Source organism: Brachionichthys hirsutus, chromosome 15, assembly GCF_040956055.1.
Source record: "Brachionichthys hirsutus isolate HB-005 chromosome 15, CSIRO-AGI_Bhir_v1, whole genome shotgun sequence".
NCBI lineage: Eukaryota > Metazoa > Chordata > Actinopteri > Lophiiformes > Brachionichthyidae > Brachionichthys > Brachionichthys hirsutus.
Window position 1 is genome coordinate 8,707,739 of NC_090911.1, and position 17,480 is coordinate 8,725,218.

At 45.9% G+C, this 17,480-nt stretch overlaps 1 protein-coding gene across 1 annotated transcript in view; it reads right to left on the minus strand.

The window, feature by feature from the left end:
- The window catches only part of LOC137904693 (ephrin type-B receptor 1-B), a 91,600-nt gene extending 74,379 nt beyond the window's left edge, over positions 1-17,221 (minus strand). Inside the window, exons 1-4 of the mRNA XM_068748897.1 lie at positions 17,212-17,221; positions 17,032-17,059; positions 15,208-15,221; positions 7,008-7,072 (exon numbers count right to left, since the gene is read on the minus strand). Of these exons, the coding sequence (XP_068604998.1) occupies positions 7,008-7,072; positions 15,208-15,221; positions 17,032-17,059; positions 17,212-17,221 (117 nt within the window). The remainder of the gene's footprint in view (positions 1-7,007; positions 7,073-15,207; positions 15,222-17,031; positions 17,060-17,211) is intronic.
- Between the last annotated feature and the right edge of the window lie 259 nt (positions 17,222-17,480).

The window sequence follows — 17,480 nt, forward strand, 5'->3', positions numbered from 1 at the left end:
CTGCATCCTTTCTAATCTAACAGTCCCAACTGTTGCTGCTGCTGATTCAGTGTTAGACGCATACATTTGAGCATCACTATATATATATATATCTACATCTCATTACCAATCTAAGCTCCTCTTTACGCAACATTTATTTTCACGAGAACCCACACCCATCGGCTGCACACTCTGATGGCTTTGCGTCTGCCAGTAACATAAGACACGCTCAGCCTCCCTGCCCCTGATTGTCAAGTGCGCTCATTGCGTGTGTCGTTATGGCCGCGCTCTGTTTCACAAGCGGGAGACGGAGGAGCTATAGTTTCACAAAGCGACTAATGTTCGCATTAATGACCAGTCACAGCTAGCTGAGCCGCGGCGGGGAGGGTCGAGGAAAGGAAAGAGACAGAGTGATGGATAAAAGAGAAATACAGGAGTAGAAAGGAATCAAGGCGAGGGACCGACTGTAATATATTCAGGCTGATGCTCCTTTTTTTCCACAGCCTCAGCTCACTGCCATCAAGCCATCGATCCTTTGCCCTCATAAAGGCCATTCATCACATTGATCTCCTGCCATTACTTTCAAAGGCTAAAATAACACGGCGCTGCTCGGATGGCCGCAGCCTTCCTCTAGAGGAGTGCAGCATCCAACAGAGCTGGGTAGGAGGAGAGCCCCAATCACTGAGCTGAGGCTCATCGATCAGAATATGGATGCAACACCTGCAGACAATGATCGGAGGAGTGGGATCAGCTAATGATTCATTCAAAGCAGAATCAGGGCAGGAGCAACTTGCACACATGCAGCAGCGATTCCAGTCATGCTTTATGTCATAAATAAGAAACGGCACTGCTATAGCAATAAAGGTCAAATGGTCCCTTTCCACCAAAGGAACTTTTTAGGAGCAACTCCTGGATCATTTCAAGAATTTTTATTAGAACGTTAACTTGCGGTTGAGTTTAAGGAACCCAGATCGTTATGTGCACCCCAGGCTATACTTGCAGCTCAGGAAAAGCCCCACTCCGTGGAGTTCTACTATCTAATGACTGTGGATATATATTTTAGAAAATTCTGCCAAGCTGGCAACTACGAGTTTGGAACAGCTCGTTTACAAGCAGTTACACAATGCTCATAAATTAGGATTCCATTTCATTTCAATGTCGGTTAGTAAATAGACTTTTTGAATACTGCGAACGGAATCATAAATTAGTGGGTCACAGAGATTTGGGAATAGCAACTGAGCGAACCACGTCTGTGGAGCAATTAGAATGACTATTTTCTAATTGTATCAAAGGCAATGTGAAGAACAAAACCTGAATGGATCTAAACTGTTTTGCACACTGGTGGGTTTGTTTGGGTTTTTTTTTGGGGGGGGGGGGACCTCAGCGATTCTGCTTTCCAATAATCATTATGTTCACATCATGTTCCTCTGGACTAGCCTCAAATCAGCAGCGTTTGTTTATCAGAAGCTGGGGAGTTGAAAAAGTAGTTTTTTTTTTACAGACTGTGTTTAGCAACAGTATCAAGAGTAAACACACCAATGCTAGTGTATTGACATTTTCACATCCACAACAGGAACGACTGGCAAACATCTACCAAAGGTTGTATGTTCATCTATCACTGGAGGACTAAAACAAGTAGGCGGAGGCAAGCAGGAGATTGGTTTTCATATTGGAAACTTAAGATGGACATTTTGATAATGATCCCATTTTTTATTCATAACAACACAACAAATGTACCGGAGGAGAGTCTACCTTTTTTTTTTTTGCCATAATAAATCAGCATTCAGACCTGTCACCAAAAGTGAGAACAGTAAAAGTGATCGGGAAATGGAGCAGATGCAGGAAAAAAGTCACAATGACAGATTTGTAAAGGACAGCGGCTCATAGGTGGACATGAAACGCTGCGGTATAGAAACTGAACTCTTCATGTCCCTGCTTTAAGATGCTCTTCTCATTTCGCAAAGCTCGCTGCTGATGCTAATCACAAGCCAGGCTTTTCTTTCCAAAGGCCGTTTCAAATTCCCTCTGACTTAATGAGGATATTTTTGCACTTCAACCTTAGGGTCTATTCCTCGGAGTCAACAGAACGGACATGATGCAACAGTTGGTTTACTTTACGCTCAACAGTGCAGCCACATTTACTCACATCCCATCACAAGCACTGAGACACATGCTCATAGGCATATATCTGAAAGCTGTGTGTGTGTGTGTGTGTGTCCCGCCCCGCCCAACGCCCCCACCACCACCACACAGCCTCTAAAATATGCAGCAGCATGATTGCTATTATCATTTCTGATCAGCTGTGTTATTGAATGAGGGCTGCTGTGAGGCCAGTTGCATAGAAATTATTATTTGTGCGGGAATCTGTGGCCTAGTTCTGCCCGGCTGAATGTGATGGATGGGGAGGAAATGGTTATGCCTGAAACACTCCCAAGCGCCGCCACATCCCAGTCGCTCAATAATTACAGTTACTCAGTTTGACACAGCCTAAATGAAACGACGCATAGAAAATCTGCTCCGCTGACCCACACCTAAGGCCTTGATCAATATAAGTGTCGATGGGTGACGGTGGGTTAAAACAACAAAGCAATGTGTTTGTGTCTTGAAAAGGCGGGGTTGTGTGCAACATCACTGTCAAACGTATTTATACAAAGGACGATGCACAACGAACAAGACTAAATGCCTTTGCCTTACATTGTGCAGAAATCAGTACATGTATCACGTGGGTGTGTTTGCACGGTCACCTTTGACTGCATCATTTATTCTCAACAGATATAAACTATATCAAATGCAAACACTGAAATATATTTCTTGTGATGAACATCCAGACAACCCAAACCTCAAGGAACCAGAATCCCCCCTAGCAGATCATGTACACGGAGGCTGTCAGCAGCAGCTCTGGTTCACTTCTATCCTGTGGGCCTTAGGCAGCTTTAGTTTTTTTTTACTGGGGTTTGAAGTCAAAACCATTGAAAAAATATTCCAGACACAATTCCATTTCAATAAATCACCACGTATGGATTTATTTTACCTCCCCTGCAGTATGTTAATGGAAATAGTTTATGTTAGGTAGAAGAAAACAATTTATTCTAGGTCGTCAGAATAAGCGTGAGAAAAAACTAATTGTCTATTCTATTACCTGAGCTCAAACAAAAAAGTTTTTTTGTATTTCTTTTATTCAGAATTCTGTCACAAGTGACAGGAGAAATAGATTTGCCATGGTTTTATCCAGTGGGTACCCAAACAGAGCCTTGATATGCAGCTTACAGATAATCATCCTGGAGCCCGTAGTGAAGGGCGGGACACAAAGCCCATATCAAAGGCTACATGATAAATGGCATAAATATACAAAAAGAAAAAAAGAGTGTTCAGTTGCAATGCCGGCAAAAGCTATGAAGTGGTTTTGTACTGAAATGAGGTGAAACATATAAGAAATTGAAGTAGTAATACAAATCATCATTCAGACTGTTGCAACTGTCTCGGCTGTATCGCCTTGCAAATGAGATTTGGAATTAAATGAAACCGTGGCAACAAAGTATGAATGTTGGGAGAATATAGGAAAGGCACCGGCGTGGATTAAATTACACAGACAAACACCGAGTTGCAAACACAAAGACGCATAAAGCCTTCCATTCACAGTGATAATTCATGATTCGTTGCCCTTCTATTCTGGTCTTCATGCTGCACAGAGACATCTGTGTCTGAGCTCTGAGAGAATTCAGCTTTGGAGCTCTCAATCGGCCTCAGTAACCACACAGGCAACATGGAATGGCTCTCACCAGCGTGTGTGTGTGTGTGTGTGTGTGCTGCACATGTAGTCATTTTAGTACCTGCAGGTCATTTCTGAAGGGTTTATCAGGTGTTTTATGCGTGGCTGTGGAAGCGCATGCTTGTGTTTGTGTGTGTGTGTGTGTGGGCGGGGGGGACTCATACATGTGTGCAGTTTCCAATCCTGTGTTAGCATGCATGTAATGAAGGCACTCTAACCCAGCTGGCAGCCGAAGCACAAGCCACCGTTTACTTCTCGTCTCGTTCTCTTTCAGCTTGGTTCAGAGTTCACCTCCATCCTTCCTTCATCCCTCTTTATATTTCTCACACCTTCAAATTCATTTTTTTCCCTCCCTTTCCATAGCTCCATGACTCTTCTCACCCACATTCCATCAATCTTCTCCCCCACACCGCGCCCGCCCCGTCCTCACTTACCGCTTCTTTATTTTCCTTTCTCTTTACGCTTTGCTCCCATGTTCCCTCGTGCCCACTGAGCCACGGCCAGTCTGTCTGCTCGTGTATGAATAATTGAGGCGTATTGAATGTGGTCAGCAGATGGCGAGATGGCAGCCATGGATCTATCTGCGCTCTTTAAGAATCGCTTAAAGAATGCTGACACCTGTCCGGTTAAGGCCCACTGAAGCTTTGTTGAATCATGGGGGGTTGGGGGGGCAGCCAATGGGGCCGTGCCCAATATGGGCCTCACCTTTAAAATGCACTCTTGACATGCCCCCGTAAAGTGAGCGCCGATATGCAACAGCACAACTTCGGCTCCTCCACATCTGCATGAGATCGCACAATCCACACGACGTGTAAAATTCCAAGGCAGTGTAAATACAAGCATTTGGGGGGGGGACGGGACTTCATCCTGTCGCCATCTCTTCACACACACCTGCGACGCCGGGACAGGGACTTCTGCAGAATCTTGTCCTGGTTGTTCTGCTTCCGTCCTACTCCCCATGCTCGTTGCTGTCTCCCAGCATTTACTCCACCGCATCCCTCTCTGTGCTCATTTGGCCAACTCTTTATCCCTATGGGCTCTCAAAGCCGCCCCCCCCCGACCACCACACCAGCATGCCCTCTTTCTCCACGCCACAGCTTTTTCTTTTTGTTTTCCAGCACAGCCACTGCTGCCCTGCTGGCACCGCCTCACTAACACCCCCAACCCCCAAAGGCTTTCACCTCACAGCCTGTACTCTGTCTACGACCTCCCAGAGTCACATGGATTAACCTCGGCTCTCCTCGACACGCACCCACTCAGCAGCATGCCGCAGTTTTAGAGAGCTGATGTTTTCTTCTTCTGTTTTGCCCCATTGATCTCTTACCCTCTATTAATTCAGTGTTTTTTTTTCTTTTTGCCAAATTGGCCTTCCCCTCATTTCTTCCTGACCCTTCAACCCCTTTCCAGCTCCTTCGCCATGACCGTCATATTTCTCTCCCACACTTGGCACTCCCCACCTCCCATGCACCCTCCATGTGAAAGCATTTTGGTTGTTTCCTCTTGTGCAGAAATCATTGCCTCCGCCAAGGACTTGTACAGAATCTCCTCCTCGTTGTTCTGCTTCAGTCCTGCTCCTCGTGCTTCACGTGTCACTCAGGGCTGATGAAATCTCCATTTCCATCACAGGGGCAGAACACAGACACCCCCCATTACACCTTCATAGTGTTTATACGGAATGATGATTATTATTTAACACGGGTTTCCAAATAAAAACCATGGTACTTTATTATTACTATTAAGTATCTGACTGGGTCTGATCTTTAGCCTTCATGCAACAAATCCTTTAAAAAGGCCTGAATGTTGTGTGTGTGTCAGTGTAAGTGTGTGTGTGGGTGTGTGTGCAGCTGCCAGAGTGTTAGAAAGCGCATTTCTACCCAAACCACATCTCTCCCAGCGAGGTCAAAGTAGATGCGTACTGCAGCGGGTTCTTCCAGCGAGGATGGTGAGTGCCGTCTCCCTACAGCAGGTCTCTCCCTGCCTGAGCTTTTACACTAGCAGTAGCTTAAAAAAGCTATTCTCAACACAGACAAGAGGCTCTAAGTGCCTAAAGGCTTTAATCGGAATAGCACGGGAGACATCTCTAGTCAGTCGGGCTTCCTGGATCTTTCCTCTCGTACAGGAAAACAAAAGAGACCATGTGAGGTTGAGCGGTCAAAAAGAAATAAACAAAGGCCCACTCCAATCCATGGAATTATGCAAGTGTGATGAAACAGCCATTTAATATATATATATACATTTTTAAACCACTGCTTTTAATAGAACAGTCCTAAGAGAAAGTGATCTCAGAATCAGAATGAAACTGTGCAGCTTAATCCTGAAAATAGTAATTAGGTGATTATTTTTTTTTTAGATCTGCAACATCGCCGGTAAAGATGAAATGAGGTTTCTTGTCTATGATCATGAACTACAGGATTCTGTTAAGATCAGTGCGCATAGACCGACAGACATACTGGGCTGTTTTACTTTGTACTCTTTGAAGTGGGGTGGAGACCCCCCCCCCCAAAAAAAAAGAAACAAATCTGTGCGCTCTCCAATTTTAATTTCAAAGGCTTTCTTTATGCATGTGTAAAACGCCTCATAAAGACCGAAAGACCCAGCAAATGCATGAGAAAGTCGTTGTCTGGCCGGAAGAGCTAGAGACGCTATCAGCGTCGGTCAACGCAATGTTTCACTAAACTTATTAAATTACGGCAGCGAGAACAAGGCCTTAAAATTCTCTTCATGTCCATTAGTGTAATAGGATAATCATTCCTCTGATAGAGGAAGAAGGGAAAAAAAACTTTCCATTCTGTTGACTTGCCTCCATTTCTATTTCTTTCATGTGCATGAAACTACCTTTAACTTGCCAATGAGTCTTCCAAAATCTGAAAACGCCATCAGCGTTTCCATCCACCTAGCTCCTCCCCCCTGTTTCATCCTAATACCTCTACTTCCCTGCATAAATGCATCATTACAGTGTCATTATGTCTATAGTATCCTCCAGCTTCCATTTGCAGAGACTTAGGTACTCTGTTCTGGGGCTTACGTGGTCCCATTATGTCATTAAGACATTATGAACAGGGATAGAGAGAAAATGATACCCATAATAGGAGCTCTATTGGGCACGACTTAAGTCGATGTTCTCATCATTCCTATTTGTCTCTGGCTCACCGAACAGTTTTACGTCTTTCATGCAACATTTCAACTGCAACGCTGCCTTCCTCCCAAATGAAAGCACAAAATTGAAATGGTATTTTATCCCACAGCATTAACGACTCACCCCAGAATTCGGATACGCTGTCCATCCCAGTTCGGCTGTGGCCACCCGAGTGTCCATCACAGTCTCTGCAGCAAACAGACAAAGCAGAAAGAGACAAAAGCAAGTCGTTAGGCACAGACATTTTTTGTTTTTTGTGGCCATTTTGAGTATCATTCTACAGAGCTGAACTGAATTCAAGCCCCAGCGATCATTTGACACTATCATCAATGAGCAAGCGAGGAGACACATCCTTTGCAGCGTTTCATCCATCTTGGGTGGACTTCTGCCTCGACGAGAGACAGGGAAACAAAGCCTCGGCACTTTGCTGGAAGGAACGTCTGAGAGGCTCTGTCGTGCTGCTAAATGCGGAGCTTTGTTTTGTGCTCTCGCCACGTTAACACGACGCGACGCTGCGTGCTACCTGCCTTTGTTTGTGTGTGTGTGCATGTTCGTGATACGTAGTCATTTGTGGAAGAATGAGTGGATATTGTCACTAGTGTGTGGAACAGTGTGCAGAGAAAGCCAGTCATCCGCGGCAAGGCCGTATCGGGCTGTTTGCCTCACTGAGGCCGTTCTCTGAATATTGAATATTGATCAAGATGAAATCAAATCACAAACCAAAACCCACCTGTCATAGTTTTGGTCCTAGATTTTTACAATTATTATTATTTCAAAAAACAGTATGGTGGCTTAGTGGTTAGCGCTGTTGCCTCACATCAAGACACATGTTCTCCCCCGTGTCCGAGTGGGTTCTCTCTCCGGGTTCCTCCCACAATCAAAACACATGCAAATTAGGTGAATTGTTTACGCTAAATTGTGACTGTGCACGTGAATGACTGTCTGTCTTAGTGTGGCCCTGCGATGAATTGGCGGCTTGTCCAGGGTGTACACCACCTCTCGCCCATTGACTACTGGGATAGGCTCTCCAGCACGACCTGCAACCCGATAACAGGCAAAGCAGGAAGATGAATTAATGTCTTATTTTGAAAAAAAGTCCCTGTCATGATTTTGTTTTACAAATACACCATATAATGTATTTCATTTCATTTTTGCTTCTGAGTTTATCATTGCCTCTTTGCGTATCGTCCTGTTTACATTTCCCCTCTTCAGTGTGCTTTTGTCATTTTTTTTGCAGTGGACTTGTCAGATGTACCACAGTAACTGCCTTATCCTTGTAACACACAGTCCTTCAATCCTGCGGATTCTACCCTTGATTGTTTTCCAGTTTCTGTTATTACATCTGCGAACTGCGCCCCTAGTGGCGCCGTCTCATGCCTGCACCTGGCTATTTACTTCCATCTGTCGAAAGACTGACACTGCCCCAGTGAGGGAGAAATTAAAATCATTAGATGTTTTTCTTTTCATTTTGTATTAGTGTCATATCTATGAAATTAGATGCACCTTGCTCTCTTCCCTCTGGCTAATTCTGTGACACAGCGGAGAGAAACAAGTCTGACGGCTCACCGAAGACGTTTGAACATTCATGGTTTGATTAATATCTGTCTCTGTAACTCCAGGAAAGAAGAGACAACTACAGGTTCCTCTCTCTCACCCTCACACAGAAATTTTCTCAGCAGTGTAATAATATAATAATAAGCTTTATTTATATAGCACTTTTTTAGAAATAAAATTCCCAAAGTGCTTTAACAGATAATAACAAATCAATATGAATCATATAAACAAAAAATACATATGTAAAGACAAATAATTCCCCCGAAAGAGACTGTTGGACGAAGCCTACTATATTGTTGCGTTATATTTCCCATTGTCTTGATGTCACAACATCCCCCCCCCCCAATTATTCATTCTGGAGCCAAACAGATAAAAAAAAGAATGAAAGTCTGGGTAATAATGATTTGTGGAAGATAAGGTCATGGGAGAATGGGATTACACCGAGGAGTTTCAGATTGTGTGTTGTTGGCTTGGACATCATCCACCATCGCAGCAAATGGTTGGCTCTACTGACGCCTGCACATGTTGTCGGTGAAAAATCTCACTGCAATCGAATTCAAAAGGCGTAACCAGGACAATTGGCGTCACTCGAGAAGAGGTTCCCGGCTTCGGGCGCCATCCTCTATATACCGAAGAGCATGGCTGCGGCTCACAACACTTCCAGTGATTTAGAAGTCATTACAAATGATGGTGCACTCAACGTTTGTCGTCTGCGGGTTCAAGTGGCCTCGTGTTTTTACCAAGCACAATGACGATGAGTGACAAGCCGTCGGGAGGAGGAAAGGGAGCTCTTTCATTCTCGACCTCCTCTTTCTGGGGGATATTGTCCTCAGACAACAAATCAATTAGCCTAAGTAATTCAGCCACACACACATATGCAGGCTAAGACAAACAGACCACACACACACACACACTCGCCAGCCAACTCAAGAGAGCAATTTTCAGTGTCCACCTACAGTGACAGTCTTGTTCACACCCGACTTCCATCAGAGTATTTCAATTTCCCTAAGATGAGACTTGCCTTGTCTAGTTTCCACAGCCAGCCAGCCAGCCAGCCAGCCCCAGCCTGCCTGCCTGCCTGTATGACTTGCTGTCAGCTGGGAAGATAGGAGCATGAAACAGCCCTCAGCGCCAGCCAGCGTTCTGGGGCCTGCCGACCAGTTCTCATGGGAAATCACAGAAGTGTTTAGTCCAATCACACAGTCGCTTGGTCGGCCGCTTTGTGTTTTAAAAAAGGGGTGAAGGAGAAAGATAAAAAAAAAAAAATTGGCCAAGCACTCAAGGGAGGAGTGGCTCAGCCATTTCATCTAACCCAGTGATGACCATTAACTAAATATTACAGTCGCAGATGAGTAAATGGAGTGTGCTAAATGACTATCAGCAACCTGGCGGGTCTCACTATCAAGTCATAATTTGCACACCTTTCCATTGTCTCCAGGGACTTATAAAATGTCCCAGAATGTGAATATGTGTCTTCTTTGAAATGAGCGCTTATGAGGACTATTCATCCATATAATTTCAAGGAGGATGTGAAGTTTTTTTTTTTCTTTTTTACATTTCTTTTTATTTTAAAGTTAGCGACTGATGGTAAATACAAAAAGCATTCAATTACCTCAAATGCTGGTTTATTGCAGACATTATCCCGTGACCAAAGCTTATAAAGCAATCAGAAATCGGAGGAACCAATCATTGTCATTGCCGCCATTGTCTTAATTGCTCAACCACGTTCCGCAATTCAATCCGGGATCGACTGGAACTGCGCAAACAGCAACTTCCACTTGAAATAACGGTGTAGCAGCTGACACACTGATTCACGTCTTCTCAGGGCCTGCAGGTTGCGCGAGTTTAACTCCGGGTTACGCCTCAAACCATAAAACCCTCGTTAAAGCAATTAGTCCTCCTTTTTCATGTCTCCTTCTTCCCGATCAGCGTAATGTCTGACACGTCCCATTATTCTCTCTCCCCAGCCCTTTCCAACTCCCGTTCAGCATCAAATGCAGCAGCTGTGTTTGCGGTATAGGCTTTTTAATGTGTGTGTGGATGCTTTGGATCTTTGTCGTTCAGAGAATGGTGTCCTGACCCGCCTGCCCTGCTAGTCCTTTCTACCTTCCAGCCCAACTACTCACCCAGCTATCATAGAGCCAAATAAATGCTTTTTACCTTTGAATGAGAACTGGATTTGAGTGGTTGTGCTCATCAAAAACCAGAAGATGAGCCAAAAACCTCTCGGCTCGGCCGAGGGGCCGACAACCTCCCGACCCCAGAACGCACATGCTCCTCATCATTAGCGGCAAGAGGTATAGATCAATACCAAATGTTAGACGGAAAGAAAGGGATAGGGAGCGAGAGGGTGAGAAATGAATGAGTGAGAGAGACTGCATTAAACATTGATGGGGGGCCTTGCCTTACCGATCGATAAAGCAGCCCCTTTCACACGATTACACGTCGGCAAGCAGCCCGATGACACATCACGTGGAAACATATGATGACATGCTCCCAACACTCAAAGCCAATGGATATAATTCTGAGTAGCACGAATAGAAGCCATGGACTCCAAAGTCTTGACTTTAATTCTACCGTTTACAAATCGGAATGGCAACATGTCTGTGTGATTCCCTCCTTTGTGGCCACGTCTATATGATTGCCTGGCTGCTGATCGATAGAACATGCGCTGAGGCGCCTCTCTGAAAATCCCTGGCTCCTTAGTCAATATGGCAGCCAATTCTCTGTAGATTTCCCTCACCATCCTATAACACATCTTTCCCATTCATCTGTTCTTTAACCATCCCCCCGCCTACCTCTACTCGTTCCTCCCTGCCGGTGCACTTTGTAATTCAATGAGACAATCATGTCCAGATGCTGCATGTTAGGCCGAGAGGGTCTACTCTTTGTGATTGCAGCAACAAGCTGAAATAAGATCGGGGGGTGGGGAGGGGGGGGGGGGTCAAATGACATTATTGGAGAGGGGTTTTTATCTTCTCTCAGAAATGGAATCAAGTTGGGAGGACAAAGGGAGGGAGATCGAAGGGAAAGGCAAAGACGAAAAACTGAGAAGAGAAATCAGCGGGATAGAAATGAGCACTTAACAATGATGAAGCCCCCCGCCCCCACCCACCCGCGGCAGCCTGCTGAGACTGGCATCTTAAAACGGAGCGACAAATAAACAAGAGCAAAAGCTTGTGCATCACCCACACTAATCAGACGTCCACTCAGGGGGGGGGGGGGATTGATGAATACAAAAAATAACATTTTTGACAGGGTGAGGAATTCTCAGAACAAATTGTGTGTAGATTTAACAAACAGGCTCACTTCCCCTCACTGCATCCTGGGAAAGGGGACTATATGAACATATTTTATTGGACTGAAAGGTACTCCGAGGTCGAGGTCGGCAAAATCTGGGACGGTGTTTATGGCACGTCACTGCTTCAAGGTTAAAAAAAAAAAACCTTGAAAAATATTAGACAGAGAAGACAAAGACAGACATTTCCAATCTGTGTCAGTCGCACTGGAGTGTTTCTGCTTTTAATAGAAACTACAGTACAGTCGACAGAAAAAACATCATACAAATCCATGTTAGAGCGACGTCTCCCCGAAGACAAAAACAAAGACAATGTGGTTTGATCTGAACGTTGAACAGAAAAATCCTCTCTCATCCTCTGAGACGTTGGTGCGCTGCAACGGGACACACATGTCTCTCATCGCCGAGCGTAGATTGCACACGTCGCTTGCTCTGAGAGTAGAGAAGCTACAGGAGCCCAATGAGATCAGCAGCAGCAGATGCTCGGAATAAAGCCTCACAAGATAAGAACATTAATGCACATGCAGTATCTGCAGGACCTGATGAAATTATTCAATCATCACAGCAAGGTGACATTCCCCCGGCCTTCCGCATCTGGGTTGCCACGTCGCATTAAAACGTGATGTTTAACCTTGTGGGTACTTGGTGACTTGGAGCTACAGTTGTGTGTCTCTGCCGGTATTACTGGGTGGAAGAAGCAACGGATGCGGGGCTGATGGGCAAGGAAAGGCGGCTGTGTCATCAGACTCCTGCGTCCAAATCGAATGAGACCGGTCAGCCACCAAAACCGCCTCGAGTTAATTCTTCCTTCCCCTTTCTCACTCTCTCCCCTTTACTTTCTCGCCTCTTCCTTGGTCAGAGGAGAGAGGTTAGGCACGTCATTTGCAGCCATTAACATTACATTAGCAGAAAGAGTGATCTTTAGAAACCAGGCTGCTGGAGAGTGTCATCTTTAATTCATCATAACCCCACTCGGCCACCCCTCTCCCTCTCTCATCAGTTCCTCCTCTCCATCTTTCCCGCTGCTCTATCCTTAATCTCAGGGCATCCTCGCTCCTCCTCCGCGCTGCTTGTTTCTTCATCTGCCATTTACCGCCATCGTTCATCTTCCCCTCCTATCTTTCCTTATTTTTTTGCCTTTGCCCTTCCGTTCCCGCTCTTATCTGTCTTTCCCTTTGACCCCCCCCCCGCCCCTGTCACGCTACATCGGAAGTTTGAGTTCTCTTCCTGTGCGAGCTCAATGCAAGACAGGAAGGAGAAGGGGCACACCCAAAACACACACACACACACACACACACACACACATGCCTGCCTTTTGGCGTCAGCAGGCTGTATACCTTATAAGCATCAGGATGGGAAGCAAGACTGACTTCCAATGATCCGCTTCCCCTTCAATGAGCAATAAGGAGGTGACGAGGAGCAATCAGGTAATGGGAGGTCTGGTTTTAGGCCAAGCACAGATCAATGCAAGCTGAGCAAGTCCTGAAAACATTTCATAACAGATCAGTTCCAGGCCGTGCAGCGGGTTTATTAGCATCTCTGTGAAAAGGTTAAATCTTATCAACGTAATCTGGTGAAACGGTTTCTCAGCAGCATTCTAACAAAGGATGTGGCATTTAAAGCATATCTCCGCCACCGCCCGCCCCTCCAGACACACGCAGCAGAAATACCACGTGCAGACTTCATGCAGATTATTGGGAACAGGTCTGGCAGCGACGACACGGGGGGGGGGGAATCCTGCCTTTGTTTAAGTTCACCATCATTTAGCGTTGTGTGAGGAAGACACACCACACAGCAAGTATGCATCCGTGTTCAGCCGCAGGAACATGAATTACTGCATGAAATCTCATCAGTATAGAATAGAAAATCAAAGATGCAGTTGTGTGCCCTTATTGCACTTGCGCTTTGCGTGGTTGATGCTAAAATGCACAATGATCTGGCTGTCAAACGTAAATATCGAGGTCAGCGAGAAACCATTTGGCATGTCGGTGCTGAGCCCCGGATTTCCTAAGGTCTGCTGTAACAGCAGACCTGCAGCAGTGACGAAGCGATAATCCAGATGGAAGCATGTGCTCGCCTCCCACAACAAACCACAGCACTCATTACTGGTGATATTACCTCAGCCAGCCCGTCTGCTTTTAAGAAAAACGGCAATTTTCTGCAGTAAAATGAGGTAATTACAACTCTTATCAGGCTCTATACCTCACAAAGCAGAATTTAGAGAGAGGGAGACTAGCAGCACCAACGGTTCACTGACTTTGGAACGAAGCCCTGGCTGGTTTCCCAAGCCGCCGGCCCACACCCACCCACTGTCAGTTATTCTGTTAGAAAGCCCCTGCCCCTCCCACTCCCGTTTCTTTCCAATAAAAAAAATAGAAATTTGATCACTGTGATGACACAGCTCGAAGAAAAACGCCTCCATCAGTGCCTAGAATTAAAACTGCAGTCGCTGACATGAAACATGAGAGCAAGAGGCTTAACACCTTTTATCCTAACACAACTCAGCCGCGACCAGCTTCATGTTTGAGTCGGAGAAAAGGCTTCATGAGAATCAGGAGTTTTGCCTCGGCCCGAACTGTATACAAGTACGGTAGTCTGACGGAGAAAACCCAACTGTCCCATACGCTGGCATGAGTTGACATTTTGCATGATAGTTTATATCTGACCCCTTTATGATTGTGATTTTTGGTGAGAGATTTGAATGCACATTTTACAAGATTTTTAAAGCCTCCATTATAAGTAAATTGGAAAATACAGATTTTCTGCCTCAGTTTCAGTCACTTGACAGCAACTGTGGGTTAATAGTGCAAAAAAAGGGACAGAACTGAGATTCCTTTTTTCTGTCAACCTTGAGCTGAGATAAGCATCCTGTAATATGGTGGAAGCAAGATGGAGGGATGAGAGAAGCCAAGACAGAAAAAAAGAGAAGGCCGAGGACAGGGGGTTCACGGTGGACGGGTGCAGTTCATATGACGGGAGAGCGCTGAACAAGATACGCCGGGAGTAATCTGAGAGATGCTGCGACGGCGAGGGAATCATGAAGCAGTGCCCGGCCGCTATCTTATCCAGAAAATGGATCTAACCTCAGAAGAACACGAGGGCCACATCATTTCTTGGAAACTGCCTGAACTCATTTCTGTTCTGCTGTCTGGAGGTACAAAGACACGCATCGCTTCTGTGTGGCACTGGCAATATTTATGAACAGAAAAAAAACACATGAATGGACTGAGCTCGGCTCGACAGGGACGCTGGCGTCATGCTACCGGTGGCAAAAGGACACGCACAAAAAAGGGATGGCCGAGAAAACAAAAATGTGGATGCACAAGACAAAGAAAAAATGCACACTCACAACAGCCATTAAACACAGCTGCTTCTTGTATCACCTCCGGGGGGGGGCAGCAATCATCTGAGAAAAGCTACAAACTAGATTGAAGAAAAGCAAAAGCACGAAAATGCAGCCCATCCTTTAACCCTCAATAGAATAACTTTGTATCGAATAGCTGCTGATTTCTCAGTCTGGCTGAAAAGCGAAAGGAGAATGTGTTCTCGTGGCGGAGGCCAATCTGCGTGCAGCTTGTTATAATCTCATTAACCGCTATTGCCAACCACGTTGGGACGCATCCCAAGTTTAACCTCACCTGAAAAATAGGCCGAGAGGGAAGCAAAGAGGAGAGTCGGGGAAAGAGCCTTGAGGGTTTTGAATGCTGCGCTCTTCGCGGCCCGTCTCATGTGCGGCGGGAAAAGGTACGACCTTGCAGCCACCTTGAACCCAAACGGAGCTGCATCTGAATGAAAGCCTAATTATCAGCCGTGCCCAGGGGGGCTGGGGGAAAAGCGGCGAGGCTGAATTGGCTGAGCATATAAGACGATTTAACAGTCGTATGGAGGTGTGAGCGAGTCAGTCATGTGACCTGAGCAGCAGCTAGCTGTGGCCTGGCGGGGCCGCAGACTCCGCTGGGATGGATCGCTGATTGTTTTCCACGGGTGTGAGCGAGCGCAAGCGTGCGTGCAAAAAGACATTATGCCGACACGCAACTGGGGAAAGTGTTATTCAATTACGCCACAGTCTCCCTTGACCAATGTGGAGAGAACCAAATTAATGCCTCGGTTTGCCCCCCCCCCACGCTCCTCGCTACCGGGTCAGTCATGGCAAAGCTGGTGCGAATGAAAGGGAACGCAGAGTGTGATCTCATCATCTTAGCCATAAGGAGAGGAAGCGTCCAGCCAAACCACTGGTGACCGCGGACATGGTCAGATTCATTCTCCGCTGTTTATCAAATGCCCCTTTGATGCCTGCAAGCAAACACAAAGCTTTCCCAAAGCAAACCCTAAATCTGAAGTCTTGCAGCATTTTCCCACCCACCCAGGGAAGTCTAAATATTTCTGGACACAAGCTTTGTTTTTTGGGAGTTTCTTTTTTTCTTTGAAGGCTCGCTGGAGTCTGTATTCAGCACCGGGGGGTAAGAGATAGAGCGTGGTCCTGAGGCTAACAGAAAAACTTTGAGGAGAGAATCTTGACCTTATACCACGAGGATGACAGAGGCAGATTCTCCAATGGTGGCGTGGAACAGGATAGAAGGAGGGAAAGACAAGAGACAGATATTGGAAGTCTCAATCCTAAGAGGACATGCATCATCTGTGCATAGGGTCAGCTGTTCCTTCTTTTATATCTCGCTCTCACTCTCCTCTTGTTTTTTTGTTTTTGTTTATCTTCTTGAGGGCCATTCTGAAAGCAAATCCACAACTCAAGTGAAAGACGGAGCTCTTTTGGGAGCGCAAATGCCTTTTTGCACACATTACGTTGAGTATGCGTCGCCACAGGGAGGATGTCGGTCATTTTGATCTTGTGCCACTCGCCCACACAAATGCATGTAGGTGCGCACGTCTGCCACCTGCCCCCCCCCCCTGGCCCTCTCTGAAGCAGGATTTGTAATCAGCGAAGGAAAACTTCAGGGTTAATCCTGCACTTTCAACACTAGATTACAAACTCTGGAAGGTTCATTGAGACCAATGTCAAAGTAGTCTCGCATCTCGCTATGTGTTGCTACACTTATATGAAGCATGGTAATCCCGCCAGACCAGGCGGTCTCCTGGTGATGTGAGGTGCACTTCCCCCAGTGTGACAGTCTACACGCGGCGCCGCAGCGGAACAGCTACATGGCCTCGTTAAATATGCAGCGCCACCGAGCCATTACTTCACACGCAAGAAGCGTCCGCACTCACCCCCGGCTCTGCATACACATTCACACATCCACACATGCACGTGTAACTATAGAGGAAACACTGGCAGACTACACAGCCGTAAAAGCCGTTAAAATTGCTCCTGCAGTTGTGCGACAACGGGTTAGAAAAGATGGAGGCGCCGGACCCGAGTGGGCATGAGTGGCTGCTGGTAGCCGAAATCGCTGCAAATGGAGATGGTGGTGTTTGGCAAAAGATGGCACTTATTTCACTTCTGCACATAACTTTAATTACTTAGATCCATCGTGCGATCCGTCGCTGGGAATGAAATGTCTAAGGGTAGATAGAGATTCTTGCACACTGCAGAGATTTGCAGAAACCCCCGAGGCAAGTTTGTGATTTGTGGCTCGAAACACATTTCTTAAAATAAATAAAAAAAATACAGGCAGCAAATTGATTCTAGTGAAGCCACAGCTGCAGGTGGTCCAGTCGTGTTTGACATCGACCTCCTGCATTGTGTTGAAATAGGCAATTCAAAGACAGACAGACAGACAAAAAAACAA